Below are 27,957 nucleotides of genomic sequence, written 5' to 3' on the forward strand. Positions count from 1 at the left end.
CTCTAGACTCGGCACTTCGAATTTTAAAGCTATATTTTACGGTTATATTGAGAAGAACCAACCTAAAACAAGTACACATGCTCGTTTGCTACAAAGCTCAACGTTATACTACACAGTTGTATGATTCTGAGAAAGCGAGCGCGAACACAAATTACCATGTAAACAATCGTGACTACAAATGGTATTAAATTTTGCGTCACCTATTTTTATAGAGTTTTTGTTGGTCTTTTACTTTAAATGAGCGTTTTTGACATTGCGAAAATCACGAAAATACGCAACAATAAGGTCTCTGCTACCGCTTCAAGTTTTAAACGTGATCAGTTAACACGTTTCTTTCAAATTATTTAAAATCAAATTTTCATCAATTCGTGCAAAATAGGGTTGCCCTACCTCCTTTATAGAACGGAACTCAATACATAAGCCTTTGAGATATTACTGTATTTCACTACAATTAGAACCATGCACCTAGCAAATCAATCCTTTCGCATACCATGTTTGTACATGTGGTACAGTATTCCACAAACGTTGTGACAAAATTCACCGCACATCCAACAGGTGTATTTCTCCCTGTCCTCCAAGGATATCTTCTTGCATCTGTGTCTCTTTAAACCACTGTCATCTTTGAAGCCTTTACTGCATTGGCTGCACTTGTGGGGCAAATCACTATGAAATGATCTGTTATGATATAACAGACTTTCCTTGTGAGTGAAACAATTGTCACATTGAGTGCATTTAAATGGTTTCTCACCAGTGTGAGTTCTTAAGTGACGATGCAAATGTCCTGCTTGACGAAAGCACTTATCACAGTGGGTACATTTGTGGGGCTTTTCTCCAGAGTGAATCTTTAGGTGTTGGTGCAAACCTCGTGGCTGTCTAAAGCACTTCTCACACTGAGCACATTTGTAGTGTCTCTCATCACTGTGAATTTTGATGTGTGATTTCAGATGTCCAGCCTGGCTAAAACATTTGTCACAGTGACTGCATTTAAACGGTTTTTCACCACTGTGAATTCTCAGGTGATCTTGCAAAGTTCCTGCCCGATAAAAGCATTTGCCACGTTGAGTGCATTTGTGTGGCTTTTCACCACTGTGGGTTTTCAGGTGACGATGCAAACTTTGTGATTGTCTAAAGCACTTGCCACACTGAGTACATTTGTAGGATCGCTCATCACTGTGAATTTTGAGGTGACTTTTTAATTGTCGTGCCCGATTAAAACACTTGGCACATTGAATGCATTTAAACGGTTTTTCATCACTGTGAATCCTTAGATGATCATTTAAACGTGACTGGTAATTAAAACATTTCTCACAAACAGTGCATTTAAATGCCTTGTCTTTATTCCTCCTCGCCATATTCACATCCGTTCTTGACTCACAACCTTTTCAAAACAAGAAAGCAATATTCTGTAAGTTAAAGTATAAAAGGATTTATTCAAGGAGATAACTTGTATTGTAAGGATCATGCTAGAAGTCAAAGAAACATAGTTGTTTGCTTTTGGACAAAACATTGGCTGGTACAAAGTGCAGGTCACAAGTTCAGTTCACTGTGAAAAACAGACTACACATTTCCCCTGGCCCTAAATACTATTCTAAACAGAGTTTTTAGCCAATGTTTAGAGTCTCTATTTAGCCAGTTTGCACATACGTAGCATTTGAAATGTGAAACGTCTTTTGTACAGGCCACAAAAACATCAGCGTTACTATTTGTTTTTACTTTTAACAGTGTATTTATAAAAGCATATAATATAAGCAAGCCTGTCTTTAAACCTCCATGTTTTAAAGAACCGTCACTGTTTAATATGTGCCCTTATTGTGCTAATATGGGTCATTTGTGTAACCTAATTGCTTGAAATGGGTGGAAATGTACACACTGGTATTTACACAAATGACCCTTATTGTGCTAATATGGGTCATTTGTGTAACCTAATTGTTTGAAATGGATGGCAATGTACACACTGGTATTTACACAATAATTCGGCTTCAACTAAATCATAAACATTGATTTAAAAAACAGCAGCTCTCCTCACACAACAGATATTAACCACTGCCTCGTGAATATGGAGGATGGGTGCCTGGGATACGCGGGAGGGCCTCCACTGAGGTCAGCCGGCCCTCCCCAGATAGAATAAAGCTGCCAAGGCTGGCAATCCCAACAAAAAAGCCATCAGCCCCCACGCCAAGCTGAAGGGACCTCTGTGCTGACCACCAGGTCAGAACAGAGCAAGGGGCTCATGGCTGAGAAGCCATAGCCCCGAGCACCACCCACATCCCGAGGCACCCATCCGCATGAGAAACTGATACAACGCTATCACGCCACACCCGCTATAACGCCAAACACGCTAAAACGCCACACACGCTATAATGCCACACACGCTACAACGCCACACACACTATAACGCCACAGGCCACACACACTATAACGCCACAGGCCACACACGCTAAAACGCCACAGGCCACACACGCTACGCCACTACAACGCCTAACTGCAAATAACTGCAGCTTGCTAAACCCAAGCTTACAGGCAGATGTAGAACCCCTAACAAAAACTCGCAAAACATCCCTGAAAACCCTCCATGGAACGAAAACCTGACACCACGCTGTAATGTCCGAGAACGCAAAGCACTGAGCCTGACAAGAGCTAGTAACCGCTGACCACCAGGACAGCTGACTACCCACTCGTTGTGGTAAACTTGGTTAAATTGCTTATTTAACTTGGTCAAATCGCATTTAACCTCATTCAAAGTATTAATTTATCAACAATGGCAGTACAGGACTAAGCCATTATGTTGTTTCAGAAAAACTACTCACACCCGTCGTATGAACCCCACCCCCACCCTGCTGGAAACTCCACCAAAGCTTTACACTTTTATTTAAACATTTTGGCTTCTTACATGCCCTCCCCTCTCCCTAGGAATTTTCAATGACCTTCCTTGGGGTGAGTATGAACATTTACTGGAACCACGCATTAATGAAGAATGCAGCGTGGCCAAGTGGTATATTAAAAAATACACATTGCCTTAAATCAATTTTATTAGCAATTCTTATAAATTTTCCAAATGTTCTCTAACAAAGAAAAAATAAAGATAATTTCATGGATAAATAAACAATAATTTCCACTTGGACCTTGAAACATATATGACAATGGACACATAACCTGATCGAAACATTTGACAGAAAATGAAGTCACCAAGAAACTGAGATTTGATATAGGTTTGCAGTAACAACAGTTAGTGCCCAAATTAAAACATCTATGCAAATGTTTGCACCAAATGGAGGTCATTGTATTTATTATCTTTTAACTATCGCAGCCAAACGGGCAAAAATCAAAGTACAGTAAATAATTTTGTTAGCATAAATTTTAAAACGACAGTTTGTTTTAAAAAAGTCAGTTTTATATTCAATTTAGCAATTTATTTGGGACAGAAAATGAAAGCATGAAATTAGACTGAAAACGTTTAAAAACTGTCGGGGACATTGTTGTATTAAAAGTCAATGAACCACAAATTAGAAAGTCTTTGTTTTGTAACCAAACACTAAGAGTTCCTGAGTGTGCACATGCAAACCTGTAGGTTAATTAACATTTATTTGTTAATATTAAACCAGTGAATTGAAATTCTTATTTTGAAAGCTGAAAAAGTTATATTAACAAACTAAAAGTGCTAATGATCATAACATTTTAGCTACGGGTACATGTAGTTCTAAGCCGTTTTTTCGACTTTTTTTGCTTGTTTACAAGCAAAAGTAGGAGATTAGGAGTGATGTGGGCAAAATTTGGAACATTCTTGTCTACTCTCAAGGGACTTTTTTAATTTCTCAAGGGACTGTTTTAATTTCTCAAGGGAGTTCTTTCCGCTTAGTGGGCGATGAAAGGGTCTCTTATTATTATTGCGTCAACACTTCCGATCTCGTGTTAAAGACGTGACTTGTCACATATTCCGCTGTAGGTGATGAAAGGGTCTCTCATTAGTATTGCGTCAACAATTGCGATCTCGTGTTAAAAACGTGACTTGTCACATGTATAAACGTTATAACAGTTATTTTTATGCGTGAGTATCTCAAATGAGATATGACACAACTAATCGAGAATGTGAGTGGTTCAGTGTTTCACAGTCTAAAGCGTTGTACTAGTACAAGCGTCTCACTCACTGAAGCCGGGCGCTAATATTTAACCTAAAATGATTAAGAACGGAAATTTGTACTTATCCACATGTTCATGTTGAAAGCGAAGTTTTAATTTGAGCAGCCGGCTTTTGAAGTCAATTGTACACTAAATGGATTTACCGATCGTTCAAAAAATTACATCCAAGTTCAAAGCAATAACAGTACATTACCATTTCGTTCTCAAAAGACTTGAGAAGCCGCAATTGGTCCTTGTCTAACTCCGTGATTTGAATTCAAAACGCATTTGTAAGCACCATTACACCATGTGTTGACAACCGGCAGAGTATCGGAATTTTTCGCACCGTGCTGTACTGCACGGCAGAAATAATTATCCACATGTTCATGTTGAAAGCGAAGTTTTAATTTGAGCAGCCGGCTTTTGAAGTCAATTGTACACTAAATGGATTTACCCATCGTTCAAAAAATTACATCCAAGTTCAAAGCAATAACAGCACATTACCAAAAAATTACAGAGAACCTTGAAAGAAACTTTGTTTAGAATTTATTTTTAGTTTGGATGAAGTCAAGAAATGTGTTGACAAGCGGCAGAGTATCGAAATTTTTCGCACCGTGCTGTACTGCACGGCAGAAATAATTATCCACATGTTCATGTTGAAAGCGAAGTTTTAATTTGAGCAGCCGGCTTTTGAAGTCAATTGTACACTAAATGGATTTACCGATCGTTCAAAAAATTACATCCAAGTTCAAAGCAATAACAGTACATTACCATTTCGTTCTCAAAAGACTTGAGAAGCCGCAATTGGTCCTTGTTTAACTCCGTGATTTGAATTCAAAACGCATTTGTAAGCACCATTACACCATATCTTCGCGGCGGTGAAAGGAAAGATAAATCCTTCATCAACAAGGTTTCAGCACTCTGTACTCCATGGTTTTCCGTTTTAAGGCCACTTTAAAATTCTATAGTGTTTCTCCTTTCCGTTTTAAGTCCCAAATATGTTTTTTTTTTCTTGTTCAGAATCAAAAAAAGGCCTTGGAAGTTTGTAAATACAACCCGCGCGGCTCTACGATTTCCTTGTACGATTTCAATGCACGGAATAATACAAAAAACCTTCTTCTAGGACCCCAAGAGTTCTCTAAAAATATGGGCAGAAAACAGATTTTGATTGGTTTATTTGCCGTTATTATCTATAGAACAATAGAAGAACCAAAAAAACTCCAGGGAGGGTGGGAAAGGGCATATTCCGCTGTAGGTGATGAAAGGGGCTCTCATTAGTATTGCGTAAACACTTGCGGGTTCAAATTGCGACGTCATGGATTGAAGATAACTGTAATTTTTGCATACGCAAGCCAAATCGGTCATAAACTGTCTAAAAACGTTTTGTTCTTTGTATTAAAAGAAAAGTTCTTGGAGAGTGCGTTTTATCCATTAGTACCAAGTAATCAGTACAAAGATACGCACGTTAATGCTTTAGTTTGGCAAGAGTGAAGTTAATGAAATAACATAAACGGATACAAATTCCAGTGGTTTTTAACTGTTGCGGAGTGGAATGGTTTTCAACGGTTTACGAAGTTTAAAGGAGCAATAGAGCTCTATCTACTGCTCAATAAATTTGTTTTCAATAGCACTGAACTTGACAGTTGTCATAAACTTTTCTTCACCGTTGGAAGAATACACTCTGGAAAAGAGACAGATGTTCAGTGGAGCAAGAGAGTTACCTTGAGGGCTAAGTGAGTACAATCTTGCGTTGATGTTGTTTGTATGAATGTGTCATGTGGTACAGATGTTTTTTCGATAAAGTTATCGCTACATGGTTTCGCTTTTAGTCTTGGAATTTGAAGTATTTCCGCACTGCGGTTGGTAAGCGAGTGGGGAAACGTCAACGGAGTTGCAGTATCTGGCAATTCTCATTTATGCTCGTGATTTTTGCCATCAGTAACTGGTTAACTCATTTGCCATCGTTTGCCAAAACGTACAATTTTTAAAGTGCTACGCTTTTCGTTCTTTTTTTTTCTCTCACTTCTGTTATGTTCAATTTTTTTAACACGTGTTTTCTTTTGTTCTGCCGTGTTTATTTATAGCCGTTTACGCTATTCCGTTTTCTTAGTTGTTATCAATGCTGACACACCCCTTGACACACCAGTTGAGATTAAATTCTCCCGTTATATGCTAAGCTGCGCTAAAGAAGTTTTTTTTTTCTTTTTAGAGAGATAAGCTACCACTTTATTCCGTTTCTACGGTATGATACATTCTATGAATTTTTGGTATGGCAGTTTTAGTATTTAATCCTGAATTTCCTACTGTGCGATTAAGTAAGTCGCTAACAGGCTCGTTAGTATGTTTTCGTGAGCGATGCTTTTGAATTTACACAAAGGACGCACAGCAAGATAAAACGAATTTCCGGTAATTGTTTGAGTACATAGGTGGTGGAAAACACATTTTTGACGTAGGGTATAAGCAAGCCCGACAGTTTATAGATTTCAGTTAGAAACTAAACAGATGAAGTCTTCTTTTTAAGTTATCACCCAAGATTTTATTCTTTCTTATAATTTGAAACAGATTTTTGGTCTAATTAGACCGTAAATCGCCAAAATTATTTTAATTCGCGTTACTTCCGTTCTCCTCCAAATTTGGTATACAGGAAGTGAATTTTATCCGCCAATTACCTAGTGATTCCGGCCAAGAAACTTTAATGTGCCTTACATGACGATTTTTGCAGAAGTTATTTCTTCAGCAATATGGCGGATTCGGTCTAACGAGCTTTAATAGGGTTTAAAAGCTCGTTAAGATGGTCTTTGAGAAGGAATTATGATCTGAAACGTTTTTCGAGTGTCAGAGAAAGTTACTTGGAGATTTGGGTCTATATTCGAAGCTAGAAATTGAGGTAAATTATCTTTCTTGTTGCTTCGCACGTGTTTCGGTCGGTTGCGTATGAATAGATAAAATTCCAAATGGTACAAAATGCTCTTTGGATCACCTTTTTTTTTAGATTGAAAATCTCGCTTGTATCATAAATTATGTGTCTTTAATGATTTATTTGGAAATGTAAAGTTTTAATACTTTGCCATGGTTTTTGAGATGCAATCCTTGTGTTTACGCAGTACAATTTATTGGTAGTTAATTTGAAATTCGGTCGATTTTTCTCAGGTTAGTTTTCATCTTAGAAAAAGGAAAATGTTGTACTTCCAAATTTGTAAAGTGATTGAATTTTTTTTTGGAAACTTGATAACTTTTACATAAGCCGATGTGTTACTCTTAAAAACGAAATGTTTTGCTCGTTTAATGTGATATTGAAGCTTTAACTGCTGTAAATGAGTTTTGAGTTATTAAATAAAACATGCACCATGGTCTTTTGTGTATTTTTATGTTATAAGAAGGGGTTAAAATTTTTCATTTTTTGAGCTTTCTTTTTTGGCTTGTTACTTTTTTGTCAGTTAATTTGTTAAACACAATAACACTTTGAAGGACAAAAAGGATTTCAAAAACTGAACAACAAAATTTAAACAACAAAATTTAAATTTGCACTGTGCACTGTTAGTTAACAAGTGCTTGGTCGGAGACGTTCCCTCATATTTTAAAGACTATTTCCTGTTACGTAGCCAGGGCGACAAGCAACATGTTTTAAATCAGAGATGCACTAGATCGTCTTTTACTGACATTATACTTCCAAACATTCATTTAGATGTCGCTAAAAAGTCTTTTTATTATCATGGTGCATCCATTTTTAATTGTCTTCCGACGAACATTAAGACTATGCAGCCAAAGGAACGTTTCCAAGCTTTCTCTGCTTTTTATTCTTAGGTTATTTTTAGAACATTTTTAATTCGTAATTTATTTATTTTTATGAGAACACTAGTACTTCTTTTAAACTTTTTAACTTTTTTTTTTAGCATTTTAGTGGTATCTCTTTAAAGTAGTTTTTATAGATAGATAGATATTTTATACATACTCTTTTTTACTTTAATTTGTTTTATTTTACACAGGGCCCCCGTTGATACCAGTCCTGCGACTGAAGGGGTCACCCTGTTAAAATATCGATTATTATTATTATTATTATTATTATTAACAACAAGGAGTTTCCTATTGGTACCCCATCCAATTACTAAACCCGCCCAAGAAACCTTAACTTTGGCGATAAGATGACAACAACTACTTTCCATGTGGTATAAGAGAACACGTAGCTCATCTCACAACAGCTCACCTTGAGCAGGGTTTGACTTGGATAAATGATCTTAATAGAAACCCCTTGTTCTTGCGATTCCATTAGAAATTTCTCAGTACAAACTTATTAACTTCAGGAACTTTCATTTCCCTTTTAACAGCTTTCTTAACTTACTTCGGCTTTATGCGTTTCTTTATCTCGAACCTATGCCCCACTTCACCCTAACCCCCCCCCCCAAATAATCATTATTCCACGCCTTCTTTACCTTAAATTGACGTATTTTTAATTGAAATGGTTCTTTGTTTTGGTAGCTGTTGTTGCCACTTTTTAAAATGTTTCACACTTCTGCGTTTTACAAAATTCACACATACTGCGTTTTAAGAAAATATGTCAATGCGCATTTTACAATGTTCCTCCCATCAACCGTACCGTTCCGCCGTTCCTACATTCCTCATAATAAACTAGCCAGAATATCCAGGACAACACAAATATACATATTTCAACACTTGCACTCCTAAACAAAGTGAAAAGCCTAATTCACCCTTTATAAAGAACTACTCCATACCACAATTGACTGCCAACAGATAAACCATAGCAAAATAGTCGTAGTCTCACAGAGACCTTTGATTATTGTGGTTTTCAGTGATATGCGAACTCTGTAATTCAATCCTCAACCAACAGTTTAGTCCGGCGGCTTAGCTCCTGAATTGTGCGATTTTTGATACAAGCACCAAACTTTGCGGGATTACAAGCATTCACATACTAATCAATTCTTGATATAGTGCCAACGCCAATTTCCTATTTTCAGCTAGTAAACAGCAATGAAATTTTCAGACGAGAGGCCCCTCCCCCACGAAGTACTTCTTTTTGTACTTTTATAAACCTTTTATTGTAGATTTTTATTCAAAAATACAGATGTGAATGCTTTAAATTAGCCTTACAATTGTCATTTTTTACCATCTGTTTGATACCAATAATTTACTAGGAAATTATTGCATGGGAAAAGATTTTTCGTTCCCCGCCCTCTGCTCCCTGGCGTCTTTCGTTTTGCTCTAGCGTCCAGGTCTCTCGCGATCGGTGAATCGTTCGCCAACAGAAGAAAAATAGGAAAATATAGGGCTGTGAACAGTCTAAATTACAGCATTTCATTCTAAATTTTGTACGTGCGACTTGATATCACTTCCTGACATAATAGTATTTGTCTATAAACCAGGACAAACAAATATTTCACGAAATTTCATTGATTTTAATAAATTACGGTTTCCATGGAAACCGGTGTTTTTCGGGCTTGGCACTATATCTGAAAAAAAAAAACTTCTGTTGGTGACCACCTTCATTGTGCCAAGTTTCATGCTTGTATCAAAAAGTGCACAATTCAACTAAAATTTGGAGCTAAGCCGCCGGACTATTTACGCTTTTTGCTGCCGTCAATCATCTTAGCGGACCTCTTGGGAAACAGAAGCTCGCTTCAACCAGGTCAAAAGGTCACCTCTGTTAGTTGTGATTGGTAGATTTTGATCTGTTTTTCTTTTGTTTCCTCAGAAACGATAAGGTATTATTTTGGATTCGATGTGAACTATTTACACAGTGGAGGCTACTATCCAATCAGAAAAACGCTCCCAACCACAAAATAAATAAGTTTGACTGAAGGCAATTCACTTCGTAAAAGCATGTTATTCAAATATAGGAAAGATAATCCTCAGCATAACCAAAAAATATTGAGATTCCTTACAAATACAATTATCTGACAACTGCAATGGTTTTAAGTTTGATTGAAGAGATGTATTGGAAAAAAATTAGAGTAAGCTCTTTTAGCATTTAATTGTAAAGTAAACATTCTAGCTATATTCTGAAACAGAAGAAAATTTTCACCAATCAGAGTGTTTGCAAGCGCAAACAAAAACACACACACAAAAACTATGAATGAAGTTGAAATTTAATTGCTTAAACTGGGTTTGTTCTCTTTGTCAGCCTTTCATAATCCCTTTATAGTTAGTCCATCAGCTGAGATCCGAAAATTTGGGTTCATGGCTCACTTTCGGGGAACAAACGAAACATGTCTTATCTTAATCCTTGCCTATTGAGCATCACAAAAATGTATGATAGCAAGGTTGGAACGGTAGCTTTCACTTATAAATCGAATTTTAAATTGGCTCCCCTATACGCTTCTTAATTTGGCCGCCATCTTGGATTTTTGGGGTGAAAACGCTACAAAGCTGCCTGCATTCTTTTAACGTAAACGAATCGCTTTCAAACGCAAATTTAAAACTTATTGGAACTAAAACCATGATTTCGTTCATTCTAGTGTTTTAAAAACAACATGATGTCATATGTCGACGTCGCCACGGCTGATTATTGTTCACAATATGACTGTTTGTATCACAAAATAAAGCAAAAAGGTCAAAAAGTGCAGATTTAAAAATTAATTCACGAAGAAAAGAGAGCGCATAGATAAAATACCATTGCCATTCAAGTGTCTTGAATAAATCCCCCTAAAAAACAATCGTCATTTTCCAACCCAGCCCTTTATTTCAAACATATGGTCCCACGGACATACAAAGTACTTTAAAAAAGAGGGAAGAGGTGCGAAGACCAGGAAAGTGGAGCTTTGCCAACGTACGAAACGTACGTCCGAGCTATGGCGATTAGCGGGGAGGAGTTGCAGTATCCGAGGTGATCATTAAAGATACGAAAGCATAAGTGTATCAGCTGTACGAGAAGACGTGTCAGAGTGTGAGATTCACGGCGCCAGGGAAAGTGAAGCCAGAGAAAAGTGAACGGCGCCCGGGAAAGTAAAGCCAGAGGTTCTCCCACCACGCGAGGCATCTCCACTAACCGAACTCAATGTTACAAGAGGAAATTTTCAAGCCACAATCTAGAGAAGAGCTACTGATTCCCTTCCGGTAATTCCTTCACCGCTCCAGAAGAGTTGACAGAAGCATAGCAGCAGTGAAGGAGGACTTTATACGAGTGTGGCGATTCTGTCTGTTCTGTACTCAATAATCTCTTAACTGCGCCCTATTCTAACCTAATTATGCGTGGACGTAGCTATGTAATCTGATTTGGGGTATACTGATTAATGGTGTAAAATACTTGGAAAAACGTAGCATTGCGATGGAACACCTTTATGGTAATTTTGTTATTTTAGATGATTGAGGAGCAAAAGGAAAACGAGCTGAAAAACAAAATGGCGGATATTGCGACCTCATTTATTGCGTACTTTGCTTTTATTACCGTAAACAATGCTTAAATAATGTCCCGAATATGTAGTACCTCTCAAATATATATCTAAGCAAAAAATCAGTAAGTATTTAAGAACGAATAAAAAAAATAAGGATTTTTGTTTTAAAATCCAAGATGGCGGCCAAAAGAAGGATATGCGAGCAAATTTCAAATTCGATTTACACAGTGAAAGCTACCGTTTTATCCTTGCTATCACACATTTTTATGATGCTTAATAGTCAAAGAGTAATATTAGAGAAGTTTCGTTTGTTCCCCTTAAGTGAGCCATACAACCCCACTAGCTGATGGACTAAGTTGGAGAAAGGACTATGAATGTGAAATACATCGAAATTGTTTGATGAAGCATTCAGGTATTTTGCAATTGTGTTGCAGGTTGTAATGTTTGTAAAACGAAGATGACTTTCTTGTGTCATCACGAAATGTAGCAGCAAATTTGATTGCCTCGTGAAAGAAATGTTGTACATTTGCATAGGTAAGCCAACACTTAACGTGCAAACTGATTCTATCCACACTAAGGTGTTTGTTTAGGCCATTCATTGTTTTATGCTTATTTTGTAGCGTTCCTTATTTGCATACTGTACATATTCTCTTGATGATGGAGTCACGATGATAATGGAGTCACGATGTCTCCGAAACATCAAAAGAATTATTTGAATGTTTAAAAGCTTTAAAAGAAGGTCTGCCAAAGTAAGCGGCCTTATGTAGAAAATTTTTGAAGGATAACAAAAACAATAGCCTCAAAATTATTTGGCTTCAACAGCATGCAGGAATATTATTTTGTCCTTGCCGGACATTATCTGTTCTTCAAAGGTGACAGTACTCTCTACTCCACAGCGGTATTGACCATTTCAGAAAGACACAAATAAACGGAGTGGAGTCTTAATGGGCATTATCTGTACCTCAAAGGTGACAGTTTTCCTAATAAGCTACTCTCAGAAAAACTGTTTGCTTTTCGGAACAGATAATGTCTGCAGACAGATATCTGTGCATATTTTCATGCCAAATGGCAGGACGTAACAAGTCGATCAAAGTCGATCATCGGAAACGTAGTCGATAAGTCGATAGTGCTCGATATTTGTCGATAATCGTCAATCAACAAGTTTAATTTGTCGATAAAAGTCAATAATCACAAGATTTTCAACTGATTATCGACTTTTATCGACAAATTAAACTTGTCGATTGACAATTATTGAGCACTATCGAAGTGCCATAGAGCACTATGGAAGTGTATTATACCGTCCGTATGGCAATAAAGTTTAATAAAAAACTAAACAACCAAGAAGAAGAAATTGTGTGATCGACTTTTATCGATTTCCGATATCTGTCGATTGATTAGTATCGAATTCGATGGGCAACAATCGAATTTTATCGACTATCGAAATTATAGACTTGTTACATCCTGCAAATGGAGGCAATTGTGTATATATTTAAACTTGAGTAACGGATAGTAGTCTAATAGTAGAAGATTATAATGTCCCAGTTGTCACCTTCCAGCAGATGGCCAAACTTGGGTGAGAAGTTTGTATTAGCTCACTATAAGCGACTAGTGAAGAATTTCGATCCATATCCTTAATCCCGTAGTCCCACCATGATTCAAGTTGTAATATTTTTCAAGATGTCGGGAAGTAGTAAGTCGAAGAAACTGTTTGCTACGAAAACGACAATCACAGAATTCACAGCAAATACTGATAGGAGAAGAGGGCATATTGTGAACCAAAAAAACCTAACATGTCATGAAGACATTTATTAAAGGCTCAGCGGCATAAAACAAACCCGAGTTGATCGACTACAAATCTCAGGAAATCTTGCAACACAGCACATTACAGTCAACTGAACTTTAACCCTTTCACCACCGCACGTTTTCAACAGAAAAGTGCCCCTAACACCGGCCATTTAGAAAATGGCGATTCCTCAGGAAGGAATGGCGCACAAATTTTTCAAACGAAGCTAGCGCGTACTACAAACATCTTATCTAACTAAAAAATACATCACTGCAAAGATAATTTCACAGCCAACAAATAGATTAAAACAGTTATATTTATTTCATTCAAAACATTTACAAAAAACAGTGAAAATGCTGCACAACTCTTACCGCATTATGTAAAGATCGTTTGAGAGCATCCCTGTCACATTCAGGTGAATTTCTTGTTGTTTACGGTCTACAGTTCGCTTGAAATGTCTTACACATCTTCACTAGTAATCGATCGAACAATTTTGAAGATATTTGGCTTTAACTCTTGAAATTCACGGTTAAATTTGCTCATGAATATTGTCTTCACTTTCGGTTGTTGCTGAAAATGGCGAAAAAAAATGCGCGGTAAGTTTTCTTCTTCGTTTTACAATGCCTTCTTCATCCTTCAGTTTGTGGAAACAGACGGCCATTTTGTTTTCAAAGCATGTGCTTTCACTTGCATAAATTAGTTTTCCAAATATGGAAAGTAGTGCCCAGTTTTTCCCAAAACAGAAGAGGTCGTTTCCAGCTGTTTTTTTTGGCCGCTAAAGGGGCCACGGGTGTTACAAGCACTTTTAATTTTTGGCCGCTAAAGTGGCCACGGGTGGTGAAAGGGTTAAACAGTCCTTGTGCACTGTGATCATCAATATTTATAAGTATTATGAGTTTGATTACGTACCTTATTAAGCCCTTTGGGTACAAAAGCAGGCGACGATAGCGGACAAATCAACAAAATCAACTCGCGTACGAAACAACCAACATCGAACCAAAACGAAACCACTGCAAGTCAAACTGATCACGTGATTACCTTGACGGGGTAGGGAGCGTCAAAAATCTCCTTTCGTTCTATTTCTTGCTATTCCCGCCTTTGAGGAGTTTTTGTGTTTTGCTGCAGCCGCAATGGCTGCAAGCAAAACACATTGAGAGCTGAAGTTTGTGCCGTAAGGTGTAAGTGCCGTAAGGTGTAAGTGCCGTAACAGAGGAGAAATCTGAACTACCGATGTCAATCAAATCCATGAACAAACAAAATCGAAACCAATGAACCGTAGCGCTGATCGCATTCGAAGTTACGGGCCAAAGTATTCGAACGCAAACCACGTTGGACACGTTGGAAAACAGAAAACCGATTTAAAAGTATATCGCATTGGGAAAGAAAACAAACTGTGGCGCGACCACTCCAGTTTTACGAGAAAATTATTCTGCAGTTTTCATCATTTACGAAAAGAGCGAAGACTTGGAACCTCGCCGAAGGTCATAAATATTTTCTCCAAAGGACCGGTTAGTGCACAGTTTGTAAACTTTCGCTTTGAAAATAAACTTACCCTCACCTTGTCTACACTGTCTACAGAATACTAGTACTGTATTAACTCTGAACTTCATATTTTAAAATAAAATGTATGAACGTGTAACTTGTCACGCAAAGACAGCTGGAAAGGAATATACCATGCTGGTAGGCTGCACCGCTAATTGTAGCTGTATTCGAGCTATATAAAAGACAGCTAGAAACGAATTAATACTAGTAACATCACCATGGGAAAGAAACTTATTCAGTGGTGCACACCGTCGAAAACAAAGAAATATTAAAGGAAGTTCTCATTCACCAGATTCACTGCATCAGATGCAACATTCGTCAGTTCGTGTTTAAATGCGTGGCGACCAGTTTGTTTACTAGTTATTAAAAAATAATACGGTCTTCATTTAATAAACAGTTCATCCTTAAATTTCAGCTTTTCTACGACTGACAGGTAGGTACTATAGTATAAGCCCCGCTAAAATAGCTGGAAAGGGAAAGTTTTTTGAAAAATGAATTTTTGACTGCCAGACGCGCTGGCGCCACATGTTTATTTTGTGAAGATTAATTAAACGCCGTGAAAAATAGAATTTGATGTCCAGCGAGCCACTGCATCTTCGGCTACGCAGTCCTCAGTGAATCCTCCAACTTCACAAATTTCTAAAACTTTAAGAAAACGAACTTTCGCAGAATCAAAAATTGGTCCTTATCGATCTTCCGATCTTGTTGTGAAGACACTGAAATTCGACGAGTGTTCATGCGTGAAGGGATGACTGACGAATGATAATAATTATTTGTAAACTTTCGCTTTCAAAATGAACTTTGCGTTACGTTCAACGCCGTCTTTCTGTTGCTGTACGCCGGTGCGCGTGCGATTATTTATAATTTCTGAATTTTGCATATTTAACTCAGGGTGACACAACAAGTTTGTTAAGAGTTAGTTGTTCCAGTGTTTAATTTGGGTGAAAGTGGTTAAAGAACCACTGTCTTGTCACTAATAAATATATCACATTGAGTTCTTATAAGGTCAATAGATTCTGTCTTTTTCGTTGTTGTTAAAACGCTACCATTGTGACAATGATTCCAAATACAACTAACGGTAACCAGTGAGATAACGCCACTAAAAGAATCACATTGAGTTCATTGAGATTTTTTTATAATGTTAAGAGTTACTGTTTTTTATCAAAGAGACAATCATGTCAGACATTACGTTAACTTACTAGTAATTAAATTATGTTTGCTGTCTTTGATTTCAACATAACATTGATCAGTAAAATTATCAGGATTGAATTAACACAAAGTGACTACAATATAGTGCAATTATTAACCTGCACACAAGTGACAGACAATAAAAGACGTTGGATTTCAATCTCGACTCACTTGTCTTTCATCAACATGTTCCCTAAGACTTTGCTCTAGCAGCAAAACACATGGACCCATTGGGGCCCTATTTTTTTTAACTGCACTGTACTTAATGTACACGAGATTGAATCAATCCGTTAATTGTTTTCGACCAAGCAGCTTTTTCTGGGCAACGAGATCCTTTCGCGAGTTTCGTGAGTGTCACGTCTTCTGCGTGATTCTCGCGCGGTTTTTACGTCTCTCCTCGTAAACCGTTCAGGGGAGCAGAGAAATGGGTCACGGTGTCTTTTATATACTCCCTTCGCGTTGTTATCGGCTATCGCTGTCTCTTCATTTTCCCAAGCACGAGCCATTTTGGTTTCTTTGCTCAATAATAATTACATGTATCAAATGTTTATAAAAATTTCTGGGATTTCCATTTCCACGCACTTTGACGCTTGAGACTCTAACCTGGTAACATTGACTAACAAACTGGGACAGCACTGAAAATGAACTTTCTAAACTATTCTGCAGGAAAAACGTCAGTTTTAACTTTAAAACAATCTGTCTTTTTCTTCAAAAATTTTACCCCGAAAATACACTGTGCAATGGTTTTCATAGTTCATTTCATTCTGAACTCTCTCTTCAGCGCGCGCTTCCCTTCAGGGATTAAACTGATGGTCCGAGGTTCAGTCTCCTCTCGCCAGGTAACTTCGGACTTTTTGAAAGATCAGGTTATTCTCCCGTGACTGATTAATACGTGGATGATTACACCTTTTCTCGACACTGTGTTTTTGTTACTTAAATTTTGCTTGTAAAACCACTCAGTTGAACACCTGTGGAATTTACAGTTAATGTAAAGATTTTAATAACGACTCTCATTGTCACTAAGTATGATAACCGGCTAAAAATGACAAAGTTCTCATTAACTAATGAACATACACACATGTACTGTTGGTCAGCCTTTCCTTACGGTGACAGCTCTGTTAGAACATAACATAAATTTCATAATTTGTTTGTCAAAGAACCAAGCACCATATGCGATTTCCACATCAATACCAGTGCTTGGGTCCAACCCAATAGTTCTAAAAAATTGCTGTTACATTATTTTGTTTCCTTCTCCACACGTGGAAAGGCAGTGAAACAATTATTAGAAGATGGATATAAATGAAGCCCTTGGGCAAAAAAGTTGTGCTGATGAACATTTACACGGACCGCAATGCGTGCATACATTAGGCGGATGATGACGGAACGGTGTCAGTCACGAGAAATGAGAACTGAATTGGGTTTTGGAAAAATGTTGAGTGTGTAATAAAATTGAGCATAATTTGGACAGAAAATTTCAAATTGTAGAAAAACCCTGCATTCTGTTTTGAAACTCTATTGAGCCAGGTTAAGCATTTACTGTTCAGTATCACGATACTAGTATAGACTACGAGCTTCCCCTCCTCTTTGTCCGATGAGAGTGACGCGAAAAAAATCACACGAATGAAAAATGGTCGCGCGAAACCCTTTTTATTTGCGCGTCTATCTCCGAAAATACGCGCGGCCATTTTTCCAGTCGCGCGTTTATCCGCTTCTTGCTCGACGAACTAAGATAAAAGACAGGCTGCTTGTAGTCTTGTACCAGTAGGTCCACATTAGCAAGAGCTTCCAGCAAACTGAAAAAATATTTGTTTATAAAGTTTGTTTTTTCGTTTGTTCCCCATGTTCCCAAAAAGTTAATGTCCATGTTCCTTTGTTCCCTGAAACCCCTGGGGAGCCTCAGTTCTCACTAATTTATATAAGTGGATTTATTCATTTACCAACAGTAACAAAACGGTTCAATATATATTTTTCTAACATAACAATAGTTAAACTATTTCAAATGATATTAACGTAACGGTTTAAGTTAACAAAAGAAGAAATTCAAAATCATGGTCTCACAGATTTACAAAGTTTCAGAGTGAGTCTAAGCAAGATAAACAATTCGTTAAAAGTCACTAATACAATGTAACAATAGTAGAAATTCAAAACTGTAATCTCACACATTTACAACTTTTCAGGGATAAACAATTCGTTGAAAATCACTGATAAAAAGAATGGATACAAAAAGTCATATTCATAAACAATTTAAACATGAACTCTCACTTCTGGGGATTATTTTATTGGAATTTAACGTCCTTAAACCTGATTTGGCATTTACATCAGCAAGGTTTTAGACAAAACAATCTAACTCTACAATCTAACGCAACTTTACAAACACAACTCTTTATTTAGGGCACTAAACGCCTAAATCCTGGATACAGAAATTGATTCAAGATCCATCAGTGTAGTTTCCCTTTGTTTAAGCATTTACCTACAATCAGCATACATTATTCTCACAAGTTCTTGTGAAAACTCAATTTGGCTTAAATTGAAGAGTCAAATTTTGCGAGACCTACTATTTTACAGAAATCTGCTATTGAAAAAAGAAATAAACCTACATTTTACATAGGATTCAAACGAACTATAGCAAAACAAAACCTAAAAGAGGTAGATATGTTGCCTAGTTCCTAGGCCTAAATTTTCGTCACGGTCAACTCGTTTCAGGACACGTGGTCCAAGTCGGCCGTTCGCGCCGTAAACGTCACTGAAACGAGTACCGTAGTGACGTCAGTAATACTGTGAAAGCCTCGGAAGAAGCCGTACAGGAACTATGCAAGTAGACCATTCTCGTCCCCATAGCGCTTTCGTTTCACTTAGCCGGCTGGGCCTTGGCACGAGGAAACGAAGGGCTCTGGGGACACAGGATTTCCAGTCCTAGATTCTAGGACTTCCGGTCTTCCTGAATGCAGTCATGACGTTTCAAAAGAATGTATGAGGGAGTCGTTACGTTTTCGACTTCCGTTTAGGAATTCTTTGTTCAAAACAGCCAATAAAAAATATTCGGATTAATGCACTGAAAATCCTATGTCCCCAGAGCCCTTCGTTTTCTCGTGCCAAGCCGGCTAAGAGAAACGAAAGGGCTATGGGGACGAGAATGGCAAGTTCGTTTACTACAAAGCTCAACGTTAAACTACACATACAGAACAAGATAGCGTGAGCACGGATAACCATGTACACTAACGTGACTGTTAATAAATTGGTTTTAAAGTGGGGTGTAAACTTTTGCGTCACTTACTTTCGTGAACTTTTTTACAGGCCTTTACAGGCCGGTTTTCTTCAAATTGTGAAAATCGCGAGATTGGTAACAATAAGGTACTCTTCTACCGCTTCCAAGCGTAGTTAATTGCGGAAAATAGTTATGAAGCCCGGCAAAGTTCTTTGTTATAGGTCGCTGTTCGCTATTTTATCAGTGGGTTAAAAGTGCACAAAACCTGACAAAATATAAAAGGAGGTTACGCGTGTTCGTGCAACAACCAATAAAAACACTACAATTGAAAAACTTGTACAGAGTGTTTGAGCGTAAAACAAAACATATACACTGTCATGGGTCTTTTAACATAAATCTTGGCCTCTTTGTTTGCTCCTTTGATGTTTGCCGGGCTTCATAACCATTTTCCTCTATAAACTTTGTTTCAAGCTAAAAAAGGTTATCATGTAGCAAATTCGTTTCTTCAAAATTAATTCAAAGTTCAATTCTTATCAAAATCGCGCTAAATAGGGTTGTCTTACCTCCTTAAAAGGCAGAATTCAAAAATGAGACATTGTATATTACCCAATATGAACTTGGTTACTACAATTAGAACCACCTAACTAATATCTTTTCGCATACCATGTTTGTACATGTGGTACAGTATTCCACAAACGTTGTGACAAAATTCACCACACATCCAACAGGTGTATTTCTCCCTGTCTTCCAAAGATATCTTCTTGCATCTGTGTCTCTTTAAACCACTGTCATCTTTGAAGCCTTTACTGCATTGGCTGCACTTGTGGTGCAAATCACTATGAAAGGATCTGTTATGACGTAACAGATTTGAACGGTCGGCGAAACATTTGTCGCAGTGAGTGCATTTGAAGGGTTTCTCACCACTGTGAGTTCTCAAGTGACGATGTAAATGTGCTGCCTGTGTAAAGCATTTGCCACATTGAGTACATTTGTGGGGTTTTTCACCACTGTGAATCTTTATGTGTTGACGCAAACCTTGTGACTGTTTAAAGCACTTGCCACACAGAGTACATCTGTAGGCTTTTTCACTACCGTGAATCTTAAGGTGTCGATGCAAATCTTGTGAATGTTTAAAGGACTTCTCACACTGACTACATTTGTAGGGTCTTTCATCTCTGTGAATTTTGAGGTGTCTTTTCAAAGTGTCTGCCCGATTGAGACACTTGTCACATTGAGCGCATTTAAACGGTTTTTTACCGCTGTGAATCCTCAGATGTCTCCTTAAAGTTGACTGATCATAAAAACATTTTTTACAAACATTGCACTTTAATGCCTTGTCTTTATCCCTCCTTGCCATATTCACACCTGCTCTTGACTCCTGGCAACCTTTTCAAAATTAGAAAGCAATATTCTGTTAGTAAAAGTAGCAGTTCAAAATATAAAGGATTTATTCAAGTGCTTAATTTATACTGTAAGTATTACACTAGAAGTCAAAGAAACATGTTTGTTTGGTGTTTGAACAAAATATTGGCTGGTACAAAGTGTAGATCACAAGTAAAGGACATTGTGCAAACCAGACAAACAAGCTTGACATGTCTCCTAGCCCTAAATGCTACAATCAGAACCTGGTTTCTACTGCGTAGGGCTAGAAGACTATGTTTAGCTACTTTGTACATTAGTAGCATGGTGACATATGCTTTGTGACCTCTAAAATGTGACCTGTGTTTTATACAGGCCACGAAATTGAAAATATCAGCAATAATTATTGTTCATGTTACCATAATGGTTTTTATAAAAGGGGGACAACTTCAACGGCTTAATCAAAAAAATTAAAAAAAAATGAAGGCCCACTTTCACTCTGCATGCTTTCCTATGTGTGTTACTTAGTTGGTGAAGGGTCAGTAAAAAGACTGTCGTATTTTAACAAAAACATTTCTAACAAAGTTTGCTTAAATTCACAGCCTCAAGTTTAACGAAATCACTATTATTGATTAACAGCTGTTTTACTTGCACAACAGATGTGGCATTTTTTATTTCAAGATTCCACTGAGAGAACTGAAGTAAGCTTCAAAAAGGATTTTTTCAAATCTCTGCACAAAAATGGTGGTAAAGAGCTTAGCCGTTGTGTTGTTTCAGAAAATATTCACACCCTTTGTCTGAACAGCAACCCCACCCTCCACCCTGCTGAAAAATTCCACTTAAGGTAATTTACGTGAAATAAAACTGCTCATAGATTTCCAACCAAACTTTGCCAGTTGGTTGTTTCCCTTAAAGGTAACTTAAATTTTGAAATAAAAAGTGAGGTCATCGTATTCATTTAGGAGCAGGAAAACCTTGTATTTACCATATAATTCCTTAATAATTCCTCTGCGAGTACTTGCAAAGTATACATTTTCAGAGATAATGTATTATTTTGCCATAGAAATTGATCTGTATTCATTTTATAGAAAGAATTTGATCGCTTCTCTCCAACTGAGAGAAAAAATATAGGTCACTGTACTTGTTTACAAGAAAACAATAATTTATCTCTCTCGCGAGCCAAGCCACATAGAAAAAAACCGCCATTTTGTTTGTGTGCGCAGGATAATTACGTGTAAAGTTCTGTGCAGTAAGGATGCGCAATGCAATACTAGGAAAGCACCTTAAGGTAAATAGGAACAAACCTACACTTTAATTTTTATTTTTTTTTATTTTTTTTTTATTTATTTATTTATTTAAACAAACATTACTCTGCATACATTACTCAGCATCACTCTAGTTATTACATTGCTCTGCTTATTGGATTAATCACCAGTGTTTATCACTAACTTATACTAACAGTCATTTACTAACGGTCACTAGCAGCGTAATGTTACTTACTTTACATTGCTAAGCAAAACATAACTTACAATACATCACAATACAAAATCACTATTCACTAGTTAAGCTTACTTGCCTGGTTGTAATTACTCGTAGTGCTATACACTTTAAATTTAGCTGCTTTATTGATGCATACAAACTTTCAAGTTAAATCAGTTAGGCTTTCTTTCACTACTCCTCAATAAGGACAATCAAATTGTGTTAGATTGCAAACCACTCTTATATTTCTTTCCACAAAATGTCTTAGTAAAACACATCTCTGAATGTTATAAAATTATACAACATCCACTTTAAAAAGTGTTAATGAAGAATAAAAATCATTAAATTCAAATTTTAAATCCTTTTCTTATGTGTATAACCTACATTACATATTTTTTTGTAGTTTTTGTCTTCTCTGAAGTTGCGTTGAATAGTAAATTAACAAAGTCCTTCTGCACAGACAATTTGAAAAGCAAAGAAGCAGCCTCCATTCTGTTGATAACCACATGCTGTTTGACTACTCACTTTCTACAACAGAATAGATAGTAAGTAGCATTGCCAATCAGAGAACAGCATTAATGATAGAAGATTAGTAGAATTATACTAATCGCTGTTATAGCTCACCACTAAATTTCTCTGATTCTGATTGGTTAAAAATTGATCACATGATGCGATAGTGTCCGTCCGCCGGAGGGCACTATCAGCCCATAGTGCCCGCCAAAGAAAAATGCCTGGATCGATAGTGCCCACCCGCGACTCTTTTTTGTAAACAAGCGTACCTGCAGACAAAAAACCCAACCAAATTCACTCCATTCAGCGGGTTTCTTGTCTGGTTTTGTTTTGTTTGTTAAATTTCGGTTTTAAATTGAGTTTTTTATCCTGAGAAAGTAAAAAATAATTCACGATGCTCATTTTTGTATGTGCGTGTGGAATAAAATTTAGTGGTGAACAATAAAAACAATAGAGTGTTTCTGTCTCGCAGCTATCAGTCTGATAGTTGCCCCTTGGAAATTTGATGTTCTTAAAACTAGCATATTAGCCCTTAAAGAACATCAAATTTCCGCAGGACAACTATCAGCCGATAGTTCCTCGACAGAAATACTCTATTGTTAAATAGAAAACAGTGGGAGAACCAATCAGATTCTCGGATTTCCAATAGAACACAGCTGAGTTTCTACTAATGTATGTTATAATGAAACATTTGGACTTGAGAAACAAATTCTAGGCAATCACAATGTCCCATTAGGCCCCTTCCAGCAGGCACCGACTATGGGTGAAAAATAAGTATTTGTGCTCCTTGTGAAATTCGATCCATATCCATAATCCCGCAGTCCCGCCATGATGTTGTGACGTACATTTTCAAGATGGCGGGAGTTAGTAAGCCGAAGAAACCGATTGCTACGAAAACGACAATCACATCCATACTTATAGAAGAAAGAAGCATGCTGTGAGCCAAAAAATAACCTAACATGCCATGAGGACATTAATAAAAGGCTCCGGCTGAACAAACCCGAGTTGATCTAAAATCAAGTATGAGCAAATCTTGCAACCGCACAGCACATTAAATACAGCCAACTAACTTGAAACGGTTCTTATGCACTGTGATCATCAATATTTATAAGTATTATGAGTTTGATTACGTACCTTAGTAAGTCCTTTGCCTGTTTGGGTAAAAATGCAGGCGACGATAGCAGATCAACACGTGTACGAAACCAAAACGAAAACTGATCACGTGATTACCTTGCCGGGGTAGGGAGCGTCAACAAGGCAAAGACAATCTCGTTTTGTTCTATTTCTTGCTAAGGGTCCTGAAAGGGTAGCCTGCGAGCAGGCTCACCTTGGGGCACACATGAGAGCTACAGAAGAGTATGGCGTACGATCTCCGCCAAAATTCATTGTTTGGATTTTAACCTCATCATTTAAATTTTCAACTTCAACAATTGAATTTTATATCAAAATTCAAAATTTTACACCTTTCTTTCAGATTTCACATTATTGGAGATGTGTTGTACACTTATCTTTCCTCTTTCTAACTCAACGTTTGTACTTGACCTTGCTCGCTGTACATTTTTAACTCACGTAGAAAATTTTCAACTCGACTTTTTAATTTTTGTTTACGCTTCAGTGATCATTTGTCAAGACAATAATCCTTTGTTGGGGAGGGAGGGGAGAGGGATATACCTACTCCCCAGGCTCTTTCGGCTAGATTCCTGCCAGGACGGTGATTATAGTAGAATGTTGCTTCGATCGGAGTATTTAAATCGTACTCTTATAAATTTTGGGGAATTGCCATAATCGCCCTAGCATGTTTATCGAGTGCACAGCAATCGAGCGTTCCTACATACAGGACAGACCGTTCTTTCACTGGTCGATCGCAAAGGTCGCCCTCCTTTTAATATAACGGATCGAGGATCAACTGATTTTCCTTGTAGATATACAGTATAATGGGTTTACATTACCTAAAATCAGTGAGCTATTAGGAATTTCAAAAAGGACGGTGGAAAGGAGGATATCTATGTTTGGAATCAGGATATCAAGTGAGCTATTAGGTTCTTGGTCTTGTCACGGTTTTTTACTAGGTTGATTCCGTAAGTCTACGTTTCCGCTCCTCAGTTGTTTTGTTGTTGTTGCCCAACTAGCGATTAGTTTGTTAAATATGTTTGCAGCGGACATTTTGTATACGTTGCTGTCGTACCTTTGCAAGACCAGCATGGCGGACATCAAAGTCTGAAATGTAGTTTAAAATGTAGTAAAAATCCCATCGGAAACAATTGAATCCAAAAAAATACTATAAGGTACATGTATATGTGATAAACATCCATGGTGCAAGATGTTGTAGTAGTATTTAAGGCTTTGGAGGCTATAAATATCAGTAAAAACCATTTTTTTCTATCACAACCTAGTGAAAACCGTGACAAGACCAAGAACCTAATAGCTCACTTGATATCCTGATTCCAAACATAGATATCCCCCTTTCCACCGTTCTTTTTGAAATTTCCAATAGCTCACTGATTTTAGGTACTGTAAACCATTATCTACCAGGAAAATTTTGGCGGGGATCGTACGCCATAGAAGAGCGGCGAAGCCGCGACACGACACGTGAGCGGCGAAGCCGCGACAGCGAGCGGCGTCAGCCGCGAGTGAGCCTGCATCGATCTCTGCTAATTTTTCACTTCCACCCCGGAAACCGCAGGAACACTTTAAGTCAATTAAGTTTCACCGGAAATAAGTTTGACAGGAACGTTGACAGCGAATAAGCCTGATAGTTTCAGATTTATCGGGAAAATTTCCAATGCAAACTTTTCATAATGTCGGTTGTGAATTCTACACCGAAGAAATAAAGCAAGCGTTGAAAAAAACCTCCTCTTCCTTCGGTTAGAGATTTCTGCCGACTGTGTGCGTGTTCGTTAAAAGTCCAATATGGAGAGTCGGCTTGTGTGATCGCAACAGAAAATTTCTTTCAAGCGTCAAAGCAGAAAGGTTTCGTCGGTGTTATCCTTGCTTAACTGTGCTAATATGTTGGTTTACAAGTGATAGCCTCCGCGAATAAGTCCGATAGAGTTTGCCAGTCTTGTACACGGAAAATAAGAAATATGCACGAGCTGAATTCGTTTGTAGCTAAAGCGATGCGGAAAGGGAAATCGAATGCGAAGAAAGCGAAGACCGATTCAAGCAAAACGGCGAGTACATCTCGGTTCATCAACAAACTTTCAACAGCGTATGCTGTTCCTTTTTTAGAATAGCAGAAACAGACTAGAACTTCGCTGAAACATTAGAAATACACGCACTCGACTCTCTCTCTATAATATTTCTGATTGTTGACGACTGATTTGCGACAACCCGCGGCAAACTGAACGACTCCATGGGGATCTGATCGCACCTCATCAAACAAAACAGATTGACAGTTTTCTCACCTTTCTCGCCTTTCGGCCAATGGTATTTCACTTTGCTCAGGCAAAGCAGAAATGAAAAATATACAGAGATCAAAGCAGGCTCACTTTATTGGCGCCACTCCCCGCAGTTATCGCGCTACGCTCGCCACTCGCGTGTGCCCCAAGGTATATTCGCGCGTGCCCCTACGTGAGCCTGCTCGCAGGCTACTGAAAGGAGGGCTCCTCGTCCCGCATTCCCGCTCCTTTTTCACATAAATCCCGCATCCCGCACTTTTTTCCATCGCTATCCCCAATCCCGTTTTTTTCTTTTCTCAAAAATACATTTAAAAGACTATTTTCTGCAAAAGCTAATTAAATGTAAATATTGCTACGCAACTTGCGTCCTCAGAAAAAAAGGTTTCAAAGTCACTGCCTGTCTATTGCACTCTAGCAATCTTGACCTTGAGGTTTCCCCCGAGTCCTTTACCCCCTATAACCCAGTGAAAGGTTTCAAGTGATACCGGAATCTGTACAGCTCTTTGTGTTTCATTGTCACGTTGCGGAACATTGAGTTCTTCTTTGTGCCTTGTCTGTGGCCACAAGAAACAATGACGTACACCGAATCTCTGATGTCTTATTCAAGGAAGCGGAGCTGGCATCACTATTTGCCATGTCTAGCAGTTAAATTGTTAAACCATCCCCTCAAGATTACAATAAATGTGAAGTGCTTGAGCATCGAGTCAATAAATGGTATGATGTTAAACCTTGTGCACTTTCCTGGCATCTGGTTGAAACAACATACGTATACTATCCGCTGTGTGCCCATTTGGCGCTGAGGAGACACCACTTAGCACTCGCCTGGTTAATTTGCTTTTAGCTTTCGCCGCTTGAACGTTTATTTGGGTCTCGGCGATTTCCCAAATTCCCGACAGACAGGCCAAAAAGTCCAGCATCCCGTGCCTACATTTTGGTGAATCCCGCTTCCCGGGGAGCAGTACAATCCCGTATCCCTTCCAGACCCTCTTGCTATTCCTGCTCTTGAGGAGATTTTTTAACTGCTCTGTAAATTCTATTTAAAATAAATGTACAAGGGACTGAATCAATCCATTAATTTTTATCGACCAAGCAGCTTTTCCTGGGGAACGGTCGAACGGAGCGCCTTGAACCTCGCGTTTCGCGAGTGTCGCGTCTTCTGCGTGATTCTCGCGCAGTTTTCACGTCTTGCCTCGTGGAAAGAGAGAAATACTTGGGTCATGGTGTCATTTATATACTCCTTTATTGTTATTATCGGTTATCAACGTTTCTTCATTTTCCAAAGCTCGAGCCATTTTTCTTTCCTTTCTCCATAATACTTACAAAATTCAAATTTCTCGGATTTCCGTTCCCACGCGCTTCGAGTTCGAAGTTTGAGGCCCTTGCCTAGTAACATTGACTAACAATTAACTAATCTACAGGGAAAACCTCAGTTTCACCTTAAAGACAACCTGTCTTCTTCCTCCGATATTTTCTCCCGATAATTCACTGTGAAATGGTTTTTATAGTCCAGTCCAGCGCGCGGAAGAGAAAGTTCAGGGACTGGGCTATAGTTTTCTTCTTTTTTTTTGTAACTTACATTTTCTCTTTGTAAAACCACTCAGTTTAACACCTGTGGAATTTACAATCAATGAAAAATTTTTATTAACGACTCTCATTCTCACTAGCTATTATATACGGCTAAAAATTGACCAAAGTTTTCATTAACTAAAGAACATACACATGTACTGTTGGTCAGCCTATCATTAAGATGACAGCTCTGTGAGAACATTCTATAAATTTAACAAACTTTTTTTTGTCAAAGAACCAAGCACTCACCCTGCGAGCAGAGCCCTTTCTTTTCCACTTATATACTTGAGAAGAAGGGGCTCTGCAAGAATCGTGTCAAATCTTTGTTGAGCATGCGCTAGGTTTACGCGATGCTTGCGCGTTTAGCTTGTGCGGGCTTGCGCGAGGACTACTTATAAGGCTACGTTTACACGGGACCGGTCCGGAACGGATCCGGACCGATTTTTGGACCGGATAGGCCTTCTG

At 38.0% G+C, this 27,957-nt stretch overlaps 1 protein-coding gene across 1 annotated transcript in view; it reads right to left on the reverse strand.

Moving 5' to 3' along the window:
- Nucleotides 1–473: 473 nt before the first annotated feature.
- Nucleotides 474–27,957, reverse strand: part of LOC144664269 (uncharacterized) — a 40,441-nt gene continuing 12,957 nt past the window's right edge. The window contains exon 2 of the mRNA XM_078525375.1: nt 474–1,378. Coding sequence (XP_078381501.1) covers nt 474–1,352 — 879 coding nt within the window. The 5' untranslated portion in view covers nt 1,353–1,378. The remainder of the gene's footprint in view (nt 1,379–27,957) is intronic.

This window comes from Oculina patagonica, chromosome 8, assembly GCF_052425735.1.
Source record: "Oculina patagonica isolate OP01 chromosome 8, crgOcupat, whole genome shotgun sequence".
Lineage (NCBI taxonomy): Eukaryota > Metazoa > Cnidaria > Anthozoa > Scleractinia > Oculinidae > Oculina > Oculina patagonica.